The sequence below is a fragment of the Oncorhynchus keta genome, chromosome 17 (assembly GCF_023373465.1).
Source record: "Oncorhynchus keta strain PuntledgeMale-10-30-2019 chromosome 17, Oket_V2, whole genome shotgun sequence".
Taxonomy (NCBI): domain Eukaryota; kingdom Metazoa; phylum Chordata; class Actinopteri; order Salmoniformes; family Salmonidae; genus Oncorhynchus; species Oncorhynchus keta.
Window position 1 is genome coordinate 4261963 of NC_068437.1, and position 12948 is coordinate 4274910.

General features: G+C 43.4%; 1 protein-coding gene across 6 annotated transcripts in view; it reads right to left on the reverse strand.

The window, feature by feature from the left end:
• Positions 1-12948, reverse strand: part of LOC118396306 (LHFPL tetraspan subfamily member 6 protein-like) — a 33150-nt gene that overhangs the window by 17626 nt on the left and 2576 nt on the right. For 3 of the 6 annotated variants that reach the window (XM_035790417.2, XM_035790421.2, XM_035790418.2), the window contains one exon: positions 5994-6552. In XM_035790417.2, the coding sequence (XP_035646310.1) occupies positions 5994-6378 (385 nt within the window). In that variant the 5' untranslated portion in view covers positions 6379-6552. Of the gene's footprint in view, positions 1-4676; positions 5205-5993; positions 6553-10265; positions 10344-12948 lie in introns of those variants that run through there. The other 3 variants (XM_035790416.2, XM_035790420.2, XM_052465244.1) reach the window with 2 other exon arrangements.

Here is a 12948-nt window from a genome sequence, read left to right on the forward strand (position 1 = left end):
AAATGACCCCAGTCGGAAGTTTGAACATTAACGCATAGGGTCAGCATACGCAGCTCTCCTTTGCCTAGCTTCATTCGAGACGATTTCATATTTTGCGCATGCTTATTGCCTAGACATGTTGTGTGGGTATTGCCCTGGGGTAAACTGTGTACATTTGGGTGTCTCCGTAACTTGGTGGGCCCTTTGAACTGAACAAAGCTAGATAGTGAGCAAAAAAAACACGTTACCTGATAAATGGACACATTTGCAACTGAAACGATTTTCCAAGTTTAAATAACATAACACCTCGTTTGCAACGTCAGAGTGGAAGAGTGGTAGAGTAAAAGGTGGGTGGCGAGAATGAGAAGGAAAGGAATTGTATTCTTTCTGAAGTGGATCGGGAGAACCGAGTGGTTGCAATTTGCGAACGACCAGGGGACCTAGAGAAAGTGAGTTCCCACATTTCACATTCTACTGACAATTCAAGGTTGTGGTACTTTGAATGACATTTGAATCACATGTATTGTTCAGGAGTGACATGGAAGGGTTCGTAAGGAATTGATGGAGTTGAAACCGTATCTTGGCACATTGATAATGATGACCACTGGTTTGGGATATAGCCTGGCTATTGATAAAGCATCATCTCGTCATGTTGAAAAGGTGTGTGTCCAGTATGAGTGGTATTGTTTTTGACTACTTCATGACAGAATACATCCAAATGTCCATCGACTCGGCGCTTGTTCGAGGTCAATACGGCTGTGTATTCGCCTCACGGACAAATAACAGGCAAGAGCACCTGTCAAGCTGCACTCAGCTCTGCTCACCCTGTTATATAGACAAACAGGATATTTGAATTACACGGTGGAGAGAGAGGGTCCATTAACCAAACACTGGCACTGGAAACATTTGATCCGTTGCCACAGCACATTGGGCATATAAATTATTTTAATTATTTCCTCGAATAGGCCTTGTATAAAAAACATTATACAAATAAATGACCTATAGCCTTTACTATAGCTATTCCTGGGATTTCACAAAAAAAAGAAATGGCCTATTGCAGAGGCTTGCATAGTCTATAGCCTGGGGGTAGGGAACACTGTTCCTGAAGTGCCACAGGTCCTGCAGGATTTTGTTCCAACTAGGCACCACACCTGAGCTACAGAGCTAATTTATCAGTTCAGTGATTGACTGAAGTCAACACACCTGGTCTTCCAGGTTGGTTAATCAAAAACATGAAGAGCCTGCTTGGCACTCCCAAGACCAGGGCTGCCTACCCTTGACATAGCCAGTTGCGCAAGGGAACAGCTGGAAGAGAGTCTTGTGATGTGTTGCCAAAGTAAGAAGTTAAAAATGAGCTAGATATTTGGGATATGGGATAAATATCAATATTTGCCAGTCAAAATGCAAGAAACATAGTGAACAGATGAAATGGCAGATCTGCAGTGCGTTCCTCCAGGTGCGTGGTCCCCGGGCGCTCAAAGCTCTACTATTGATTAGACCAAGGGCTACGTTTTTTAAAATCTGGGTTATAACAATGATGAATGTATTATTGTTATCAAGTGAGTATGCAATTATTGTCCATAGGCTGTATAATACAGTGATATAGGCTAATTTGAGTAACCGCTCAAACGTCCTGTTTTGTATCATGCCGAAATAACTACATAGGCCGACAACCTAGGCTGATTATGCAACCATTTGAATCAGTTTGGGTCTATTCTCAACATTAAAAAAAAAGGTCCAGAAAGGTACATTAACAGGCCACTCATATGATGTATTCTGTCTGGCTGTAGCCCAGTGTTAAGATTGACTTATAGGAAAATAAGGGCTTCTCCTTTCCAACCCCCTGCCCGTTCTTAATGCTGTAGAATATTTTACGTTCAGCAAGCAAGAGGAAGCGTGCATCTCTCGTCCAATTGGCTATTAGTAGACTAAAGAAAATAAGTCTAAATAAGTGTCCAACAAACTTTAGCATTTTCCTGAAACTCCAAAAGACTTAAGAGGAATAACTGGGTCAGCGGAGGAGCCATGTGCGTAATTGCGCAACAGAACAAAGACAGACAGGCCTCGAGATGTAGCCTTATAGCCTAGAAGCGTGTGCATATAAGGCCATAATTTACAAGCTCAATGTTAGGCTTAATACTGCAGTGAATATATCCTGTCTATTTGAACTTCTTCGAGATAGGGGGCGCTCTTTTAATTTTTGGATAAAAAAAACTTTCACGTTTTAAACAAGATATTTTGTCACGAAAAGATGCTTGACTATGCATGTAATTGACAGCTTTGGAAAGAAAACTGATGTTTCCAAAACTGCAAAGATATTATCTGTGAGTGCCCCAGAACTAATGCTACAGGCGAAACCAAGATGAAATTTCATACAGGAAATGGTCCAGATTTTGGATGCCCTGTGTTTCAATGTCTCCTTATATGGCTGTGAATGCGCCAGGAATGAGCCTGGACTTTCTGTCGTTTCCCCAAGGTGTCTGCAGCATTGTGACGTATTTGTAGGCATATCATTGGAAGATTGACCACAAGAGACTACATTTACCAGGTGTCCGCCCGGTGTCGTCCGTCAAAATTATTGTGTAATCTACAGCTCCATGCGCGTTCCATTTTCTACAGAGGAGAAGGTCAACTGCCACAAATGATTTATCATCGATAGATGTGTGAAAAACACCTTGAGGATTGATTCTAAACAACGTTTGCCATGTTTCTGTCAATATTATAGAGTTAATTTGGAAAAAAGTTTGCGTTGTAATGAACTAATTCTTTTTTTTTTCTTACCCAAACGTGATGAACAAAACGGAGCGATTTGTCCTACACAAATAATCTTTTTGGAAAAACTGAACATTTGCTATCTTAGAGTCTCCTCATTGAAAACATCTGAAGTCCTTCAAAGGTAAATGATTTTATTTGAATGCTTTTCTTGTTTTTGTGAAAATGTTGCATGCTGAATGCTAGGCTTAATGCTATGCTAGGCTATCAATACTCTTACACAAATGCTTGTTTAGCTATGGTTCAAAAGCATATTTTGAAAATCTGAGATGACAGTGGTGTTAACAAAAGGCTAAGCTTGAGAGCTAATATATTTATTTCATTTCATTTGCGATTTAGTTAATGTTAACGTTGCGTTATGGTAATGAGCTTGAGGCTATAAATAGGATCCCGGATACGGGATTGCTCGTCGCAACAGGTTAAACAGTGAAATGATTAATATTTTTTTTTATCAGATAAGGAAATCATAGTTAGCCTACACTATGTGCATTCCCGAGGCTGCGCTGAGCGCGCGCTCCCTCCCGGTCCCCAGGTACCAGCTGAAAAGCTACCCTATTGTTCCAGGTTTTTATTCGCAAGAAATGTATCCTACCTAGGCTACAATAACACATTGTACTGAAGAATGTTATATTATTGTTTGTCGCCTACAAGGTCAAGGCACATTAGCAGGCCAGTAATATGGTGTATTTGTTCAGGATGTATCAGCAAACAAAAACATGCTAATATAGGGATTTCTAGTTGCATTATCAGCGAGATAGCGGAGGAAGTTGCATCCATAGTTTCCGCGTTTGACTTCCTTGCTTTAAAAATGAGGTGGATAAGTTTCTTCTTATGGAAGAAATACAACAGTTTACTCCCCACCTCACTAGAAATCCCTATATTAGCATGTTTCTTAGCTGATTCATCCTGAAAAAAATGCCCAATCAGGCAGGCTATATGCTATAATGCATAGGCTGTCATTTGCATAGAATAAAATTGACTTTTTAGAGCTACTCCGAGGTTATTTGTGATTAAATCTAGCCTCAACGCACATGACTGGCATGTAAGAACCAGTGCATGGACCATAGAATAGAATTTAGAAAAGACCAGAGAACAGAATTTAGGATGACAAACAGTCTCCCAGCAGCAACTTCAATTTTCACTGAGGTGTGAAGTGAGAGGTGTGAATTTCCTTGAATACAATAATGGCAGCAGAGCACCAAAAGCCTGCTTCCCCCTCCCAAAGGATGAGGCTTCACACCACTATGCAGAGGCCATCAAAGTACAGTTACCCTCTGTCAAGAGAGAGGGTATTAACCCAGAATACTGGACATTGAGGACACCGAGACAGACTGTGTCAACCTGTACAAGTCTGGAACAGTAATGTGAAGTGGAACCTCAGACCTTTATTTTCAGCAGGCTTTTCACAGGATCAGAGAGAGAGAGTGCTACCTATATCCCCCCAATAGAATCCCCATACTTTAATGACAACAGTTTCTACAGCCTAGAGGGGAGATCAACCATCTCCAAGCCCAGGGACATGTACCAGTCTGTGGTGATCTAGATGCAAAAACTGGACAAGAACCTGACACTCTGTACACAGGGGTATAGAAACCTACCTGGGAGGTGACAGCATTTCCTCCCCAATATGTCACAAATATGGAAAAATGAAAACGGTCACAACTCCTGCAGCTCTGTCGCACGATGGGTCTGTACATAGTCAATGGTAGGCGTCGAGGGGACTCCTACGGTAGGTACACCTATAGTTAATCTCTTTGCCTTAGTGCTGTAGACTACTTTATCACCGACCACAACTCAGTCCCTCAGGGCGCTCACATTTAGCCAACGAACATCCCTATCAGACCACAATACTATATAGTAATAAATATATGAACTATAATAATCAATCTACCTGAATAGAGCAATACTTATGAAGCATCAAAGCCGAAAACAAACTGCATGCTGCTAAGAAATGCTATAGATGGAAGGAGGGTATTGTAGAAGCCTACCAAAAAATGATTGGCCAGCAACAAATCCAATTCCTCCTAGACAACTTCCTGGGCAAAATATTTCACTGTAATGGTTAAGGTGTAAACTTAGTGGTAGGAAGCATGAACAGTATATTTGACCTAACAGCTAACATATCAAATTTAAATTCAAGCATAAATCCTAAGAAAACTAAACAACAATGCCAAATCGTAGAAAGAGGAGGAAAGGAAGCACTGCTAAGGTACATGATAGTACATTTTGGTAGATAGAAGGTGCTCTTTGGTAAAAGGGGTAAATTGTTCATCAAAAAGAAGGGAGGACCAAGGCACTCTTCATTTAATGAATTAAAATGCCTTTATTTGTACGGCATGTTCAATAGAAACGTTTTTTTTTAAACCTGGTGCGTGTCGGCTGCATGGCCTTCGTCAGGGAGTACAAAAAAAAGAAGGACAATGTCCTCTTTTGAACAGCTTTTCCAAGTAGCCCTAATTGAAAGAGTGAGTTTTTTTACTAAATTGATTGGACACACCTAGTAAGAAATACTATACACGTTAAAATGTGAAATACTGTAGCTGTCTTATCATAAAAATACAACTCCAAGCTAGAAGTATCAGAACACTAAAAGGTAGTTCTAACCTTAAATATGACTGGGGGAAATGTCAAGAATAAGAAAGCTAAATATTCCATAGTACACTAGAACACAGCAAAACATGAGCAACAGTCTAACCATAGCTGAGGGAAATTGAGCAAATGTCCACTAGATGACAGAAAATGGACCCATCATGACCCTATAGGGAGAGAAATCCATATCTTCATTTAAACCCGGGTACTTAGTGGCCTGTAGTTTGTAAATCCAAACATTTTCCCTTTCGTTTAATTGTTTAAGACGGTCCCCTTTTCTAATAGAGGCCAGAATATGATCAATACACCCCCCACATTAATATTGTCACCTCAACACTTCAGGGTTCCTCCAGAAACTCATTGCTACATTGAACCATTAAAGGATCCACCAAGAACCGCACAACTAACTGAAGGTGCAAATATGAACCATTAACTGGCAATGGCTCCTTGAGGATCTCCAGGGTTTCTTGAGTCGACACTAATTCTAAGAGGGGACTCGTTCTTTCAGCAAAACAAAAAAATCCCATGACTGAAATTCAAGTTAACCCGCCTTCATCCATCTATCCCACCCACCCACTCCTCCACCAATCCATCCATCGTTCCATCACTATCCAATTTTCAAATCAGCAGGCTGTGACTTGATTTTAACTTACCCCCAAAAAACTGGATGCCCCCAGCCACGCGTCCAATGGTCCTGGAGATGAGATCAGACAAACAGAATCCCATGAGGGCCGTGAGTGCCACCAGGAGCAACAGGCCACAGCCCAACCCGATTATCACCGTACAAATCCTCCATTCCAGACTAGGGATGCCCTGGAACGAGGCGTAGCGGCCACACTGCTCCAGCATCACCGTGGCCTGGCGAGCTTCATCACGCACCGGGTACGAGCACCTCCGGAAGGTCCCGAAGGAGACTGGTTTACCCATCTGGGACCCCAGGAGCCAGTAGGGCATGAAGAAACCCACGCAAGAGGCCGCCGCACACAGGAAGGAGAGTAGGGCCCACACCACGCCAGCACTTGTTAGGCTAGAAGCCATACCTCAGAATCTCAGTGACCAGCCACAACGATGACCATCCAATTTGTACTTTTTTTTCCCTTCTCTGAAGTTTATTGCTTTTTATATGACATCAGCAGCTCTGTTGTTGATGGATAATATCCAGGTTAACACCAGCAGTGTTCCTCGTCCCACCTCTTCTCTGTGTGGTGATGCCTGGTGAGAAAGCAAAAGATTGAGAGAAAAAAAAGGGAGTTGGTGAAAGAGTGAGAGGGAAAGAGAGAACGAGAGAGAGAAAAGAGAGACAGTTGAATATTTGAGGTTCAGACAGGAATGACAACTGTACTGCCACTGGATACATGCAGGCCCACGGTGTCCGGTTTGGAGCGTGAAGTAATGAACTCTTCTGGTCAAATACTGCGTAGCCACCGAGCAGTGCCAAAAGCCCTGGTCTGCCCTAGAAAATATTTGTAAATAAATTAAGATCACCCGAACAATTTTGGGCTCCAAAATTAGTTCATTATGATTAAGTTCAATCCCCACTGAATTATTTTAACATTCTCTATAAATGTAGATAAATAAATAGGGATCCATTAAGAACTACAACATTTGTTGTCACACAGGACTGCGTGCTGACAGGCCAACCAGATATGAATTGGATCAGCTTTAACATTTTAAGTAACGCCCCCGCAAAGCCAATATCATTTCCCAGTGAGAAGCTAGTTAAGGATCATATCACCTCCACCCACACAGACATTGTCATGAAGAAGCTGCAACAGCGCCTTTTCAACCTAAGGAAGCTGAATACATTTGGCTTGGCCCCTAAGACCCTCGTACAGATGCACCATTAAGAGCATCCTGTCAGGCTGTATCGCCGCCTGGTACGGCAACTGCACCGCCCGCAACCGCAGGGCACTCCAGAGGGTTGTGCGGTCTGCCCAACGCATCACCGGGGGCACACTGCCTGGCCTACAGAACACCTACAGCACCCGATGTCAAAGAAATGCCAAAACGATCACCAAGGACATCAACCACCCGAGCCACAGCCTGTTCACCGCGCTATCATCCAGAAGGCAAGGTCAGTACAGGTGCATCAAAGCTGGGACCGAGAGACTGAAAAACAGCTTCAATCTGAAGGCCATCAGACTGTGAAATAGCCATCGCTAGCCGGCCTCCTCCCAGTACCCTGCCCTGAACTTAGTCACCGTCACTAGCTGGCTACCACCCAGCTACTCAACCCTGCACCTTAGAGGCTGATGTCCTACGTACATAGAATCACTGGTCACTAATGTTTACATAGTGTTTCTTATTTCCTACTCTTCTATCCTACATATTCTACAGATAGAATATTTAGTATATCCGCATACTGTCCATAATGTGTATAAATCACCACGTGTATATATATTTATACTCCGGAAACCAACATTGATCGTCCTAATATTTCTATATTTCTTAATTCCATCCTTTTACTTTTAGATCTGTGTGTATTGCTGTGAATTGGTAGGTAATTACTGCACTGCTGGACCTAGGAACACAAGCCATTTGCTGCACCCACAATATCATCTGCTAAATATGTGTATGCGACCAATACAACTTGATTTGATTTGCATTGCCATTTCGATATAAAATGTAGAGTTTACCACCCATGACTGCATTTGTTAGTGACAGAGACACGACTGTTGAATTCGTAAATGTTCAGTTCTGGACATAGTAGGTGGTGAACTTGACGATAATGGCGGTAAAAGCAAGAAAGATTGGACAATGTAAGTAAGTTGAACTCAATGTGTCTCACCTTAGATATCTCCCTGGACTCATATGGGAGATTTTGAAAATATATGAAATCAAGGATATGTCTACTTCTTATATCTAAATTTATTTGTATTTCACCTTTATTTAACCAGGTAGGCTAGTTGAGAACAAGTTCTCATTTACAATTGCGACCTGGCCAAGATAAAGCAAAGCAGTGCCTCAAACAACGACACAGAGTTACACATGGAATAAACAAACATACAGTCAATAATACAATAGAAAACGTCTATATACAGTGTGTGCAAATGAGGTAGGATAAGGGAGGTAAGGCAATAAATTAGGCCATAGTGGCGAAATAATTACAATATGGCAATTAAACACTGGAGTGATAGATGTGCAGAAGATGAATGTGCAAGTAGAGATACTGGGGTGCAAAGGAGAAAAATAAAAATACCAGTATGGGGATGAGGTAGTTGGATGGGCTATTTACAGATGGGCTATGTACAGGTGCAGTTATCTGCAAGCTGCTCTTACAGCTGGTGCTTAAAGTTAGTGAGGGAAATAAAATGTTAGATATCCGGAATTATCTAGACCCTGATATTGATCCTTTTCACCCAATGAGGGGAGGATGAACGGCTCACTGGCCAGACACAGATGACTTTTCCTGAAAAAAAGACAACGAGAGAGGACATGGACTCTAGAACATGCAGTTGTGGAAAAGTGCTTAAGAACGAGAGGGCTGAAAATCCACCGTAACAAAATGGGCTGTTTAGCACCCCAACAACAAGTGACAAGCACAAGGCAAGACCTTGGTGAGACGGTGAAGGAACCAAACCAGGACACAAACCACAGAGTTAGAGCCGGTTGAAGGAATCACAGAGAGGGCCAGTGAACAGAGGCCGATCAGAAAGCATTCAACAGCAGGAAATTACAAAGAGGATAGTGGCCCAAGAGAGTGAACAAGAACAGCTGGACACAGTTTGACAGTGACACAGACATGGTGCATGAGACAACACTTTCCGGGAGCGGAGAAAGCAAGTTGGTAGCCCTTGCTGCGATCATGTGCAACATGGGGCAAGGTAGATTTGGGACCCATGCCAAAAAATGACATGCACAGCAAAACAACCAAACAGGCAAGAGAGGGAGATAGCGGAAATAATAGAATACCCGAGGAGACTAAAGAAAAGGTAAACAGCAGCAGAGGAAGAATAGGAGAACAGAGCTACAAGGGACTTCAAGACACACTATGACAGCAACAATGCAGCCTGAGGTGTGCTGGAAACCACTGCAGGTACACGAGGGAGAGCTCAGAAAAGGGCAGAAATGTAACCCCTACAAGTTCACAAACAAACTACTAGGGGACAAGAAGAGTAGAAGACTGCAATGCCCCAAGAGGGAGGTTGAAGACCACCTGAAGAAAACACACAGCGACCCACTCCAAGAACAGGATTTGGAAGAATACAACTCCTCAACCCTCCCGAACACCAGGAGGAATTTGACATGATGGAACCTAGACCGATAGATGTGAAATACATCAGGAAGGCACGGGCAGAGTCCGCACCAGGACCAGGAGGGATCCCATACCAAGTGTACAAGAACTGCCCAAGACTACCAACAAGGCTCTGTAAGCTGTTGAGGGTTGTGTGGAAGAAAGAAAGAGGCGGAGGGCTTGAAGTCAGCAGAGGGATGATTCATCCCAAAGGAGGAGTCCACACAAATCTCACAGCTTCTCTCTTTTGAATGTGGAGGGAAATATTATTTGCCATCGTAGGAAGAAGAATGACCAAGTTCATGCTGGACAACAAGTACCGGGATACATCAGTGCAGAAGGGAGGAATCCTGGGAATATAAGGGTGCCTAGAACATACAAGCGCACTAACACGGATCATCACAGAGGCACTAGAGAACAAAGGAAGCCTACAAGTAGCTGTCCTGTGGCTTGATCTTTCAAATTAAAATCACATTTTATTTGTCACTTTTTTCATAAACAAGAGGTGTTGACTAACAATGCAGTGACAGAACTGGTCAGGAGCCCGCAAGATGGCTGCTATTCACTACATTGCCATCTGTACCAACACGTGGCATTGTTTGTAACTTATTTTTTAAACTTCTTTTGTACCCAATGTTGCTGCTACCGTCTCTTATGACCAAAAATAAACATCAGAACAGCGATTACTCACCAGGAACTGGCAGAAACTTTTTTTCCCCTTTTTTTTCCCCCGTCTGACGAGCTTGACGTGAAGGACTTACTGCTTTCCCTGGAACAGGTGCAAATCCCCATTTGCATGAAGAGAAGACAGAGAAAAAGAGGACGAAGGAAGATTAAACTACCAATGGGGCATTCAAATTTTTAATATCTTATGCTTCACGTGGCTGAACGATGACGTATCAGCAGGATAGAACAGCTGAGTCTGGTAAGACAAGGGGGGCAGACTATCTATATTTGTAAACAACAGCTGGTGCACGATATCTAAGGAAGTGTCTAGGTTTTGCTCGACTTATCATAGAGTTTCTCATGATAAGCTGTGGACCACACTATCACCTCGAGAGTTTTCATCTGTATTTATCGAAGCTTTCTACATACCACCACAGACAGATGCTGGCACTAAGACCGCACTCAATGAGCTGAAATCCGCGATAAGCAAACAGGAAAATACACATCCAGAGGCAGTGCTCCTAGTGGCCGGGGACATGAATGCAGGGAAAATAAATCAGTTAACAAATTTCTATCAGCATGTTAAATGTGCAACTAGAGGGGAAAAAAACTTGACCACCAACTCTCCACACACAGAGACGCATACAAAACTCTCCCTTGCCCTACATAATTATATCCTCCTGGTTCCTGCTTACAAGCAAAAAATTCAAGCAGGAAGCACTAGTGACTTGGTCAATAAAAAAGTGCTCAGATCAATAGCTACAGGACTGTTCTGCTAGCACAGACTGGAATATGTTCCAGGATTTTTCCTATGGCATTGAGGAGTATAACACAGTCATTGGCTTCACCAATAAGTGCCTCAATGACGTTGTCCCCACAGTGACTGTATGTACATACCTTAACCAGAAGCCATGGATTACAGGCAATCTCCGCACTGAGCTAAAGGCTAGAGCTGCTTTCAAGGAGCGGGACTAACCCGGAAGCTTATAAGAAATCCCGATACGCCCTCTGACCAACCTTCAAATAGGCAAAGCGTCAATACAGGGCTCAGATTGAATCGTACTACACTGGCTGCGACGCTTGTCGGATGAAGCAGGGCTTGTAAACCATTACAGACTATAAAAGGAAGCACAGCCAAGAGCTGCCCAGTTACACAAGCCTACCAGACGAGCAAAACTACTTATATGCTCGCGTCGAGGCAAGTAACACTGAAACAAGCATGAGAGCATTAGCTGTTCTGGACGACTGTGTGATCACGCTCTCCTCAGGCAAGTAAAACCTTTAAACAGGTCAACATTCACAAGGCCAGACGGATTACCAGGATGTGATGAGCTGACCAACTGGCAAGTGTCTTCTCTGATATTTTCAAGCTCTCCTTGTCCGAGTCTGTAATACCAGCATGTTTTTCGCAGAACACCATCGTGTTCTTGGGCACAGGAACTAAGGTAACCTGCCTAAATGAAGTGCTTTTGAAAGGCTGGTCATGGCTCACATCAACACCATTACCCTAGAAAACCTAGACCCACTCCAATTTGCATGCCGCCCTAACAGATCCACAGATGATCTCTATTGCAGTTCACACTGCCTTTCCCACCTGGACAAAAGGAACACCTATGTGAGAATGCTATTCACTGACTACAGCTCAGCGTTCAACACCATATTGCCCTCAAAGCTCATCAATAAGCTAAGGATCCTGGGACTAAACACCTCCCTCTGCAACTGGATCCTGGACTTCCTAACGGGCCGCCCCCAGGTGGTAAGGGTAGGTAACAACAAATCCACCACACTGATCCTCAACACAGGAGCCCCTCATCGGTGCGTGCACAGTCCCCTCCTGTACTTCCTGTTCACTCATGACTGCATGGCCAGGCACGACTCCAACACCATCATTAAGTTTGCAGATGACAACAGTGGTAAGCCTGATCAACAAAGAGACATCCTATAGGGAGGAGGTCAGAGACCTGGCTGTGTGATGCCAGGACAACAACCTCTCCCTCACCGTGATAAAGACAAAGGAGATTATCATGGACTACAGGAGAAGGAGGACCGAGCACGACCCACAGGAGAAGGAGGACCGAGCACGACCCCACTCTCATCGACAGGGCTGTAGTGGAGCAAGTTAAGAGCTTCAATTTTCTTGCTGTCCACATCACCAACACACTAACATTGTCCAAGCACACCAAGACAGTCGTGAAGAGGGCACAACAAAACTTATTGCCCCTCAGGAGACTGATAAGATTTGGCATGGGTCCTCAGATCCTCAAAATGTTATACAGCTGTACCATCGAGAGCATGACTGACTGGTTGCCTCGATGCCTGGTATGCAACTACACTACAGAGTGTAGTGCGTACAGCCCAGTACATCACTGGGGCCAAACTTCCTGCCATCCAGGACCTATATACCAGGCAATGTCAGAGGAATGCCCTACAAATTGTCAAAGACACCAGCAACCCTAGTCATAGACTTCTCTCTGCTACCGCACGGCAAGTGGTACCGGGGCACCAAGTCTAGGTCCAAGTGGCTTCTAAACAGCTTCTACCCCCACGCCATGTGACTCCTGAACATATAATCAAATGGCTACCCAGACTAGCCTCTTTTACACTGCTGCTACTCTTATCTATGCATAGTCACTTTAACTCGCACATTCACTATTGTTATTTTACTGCTGCTCTTGAATTACTTGTTACTTTTATTTCTTATTCATATT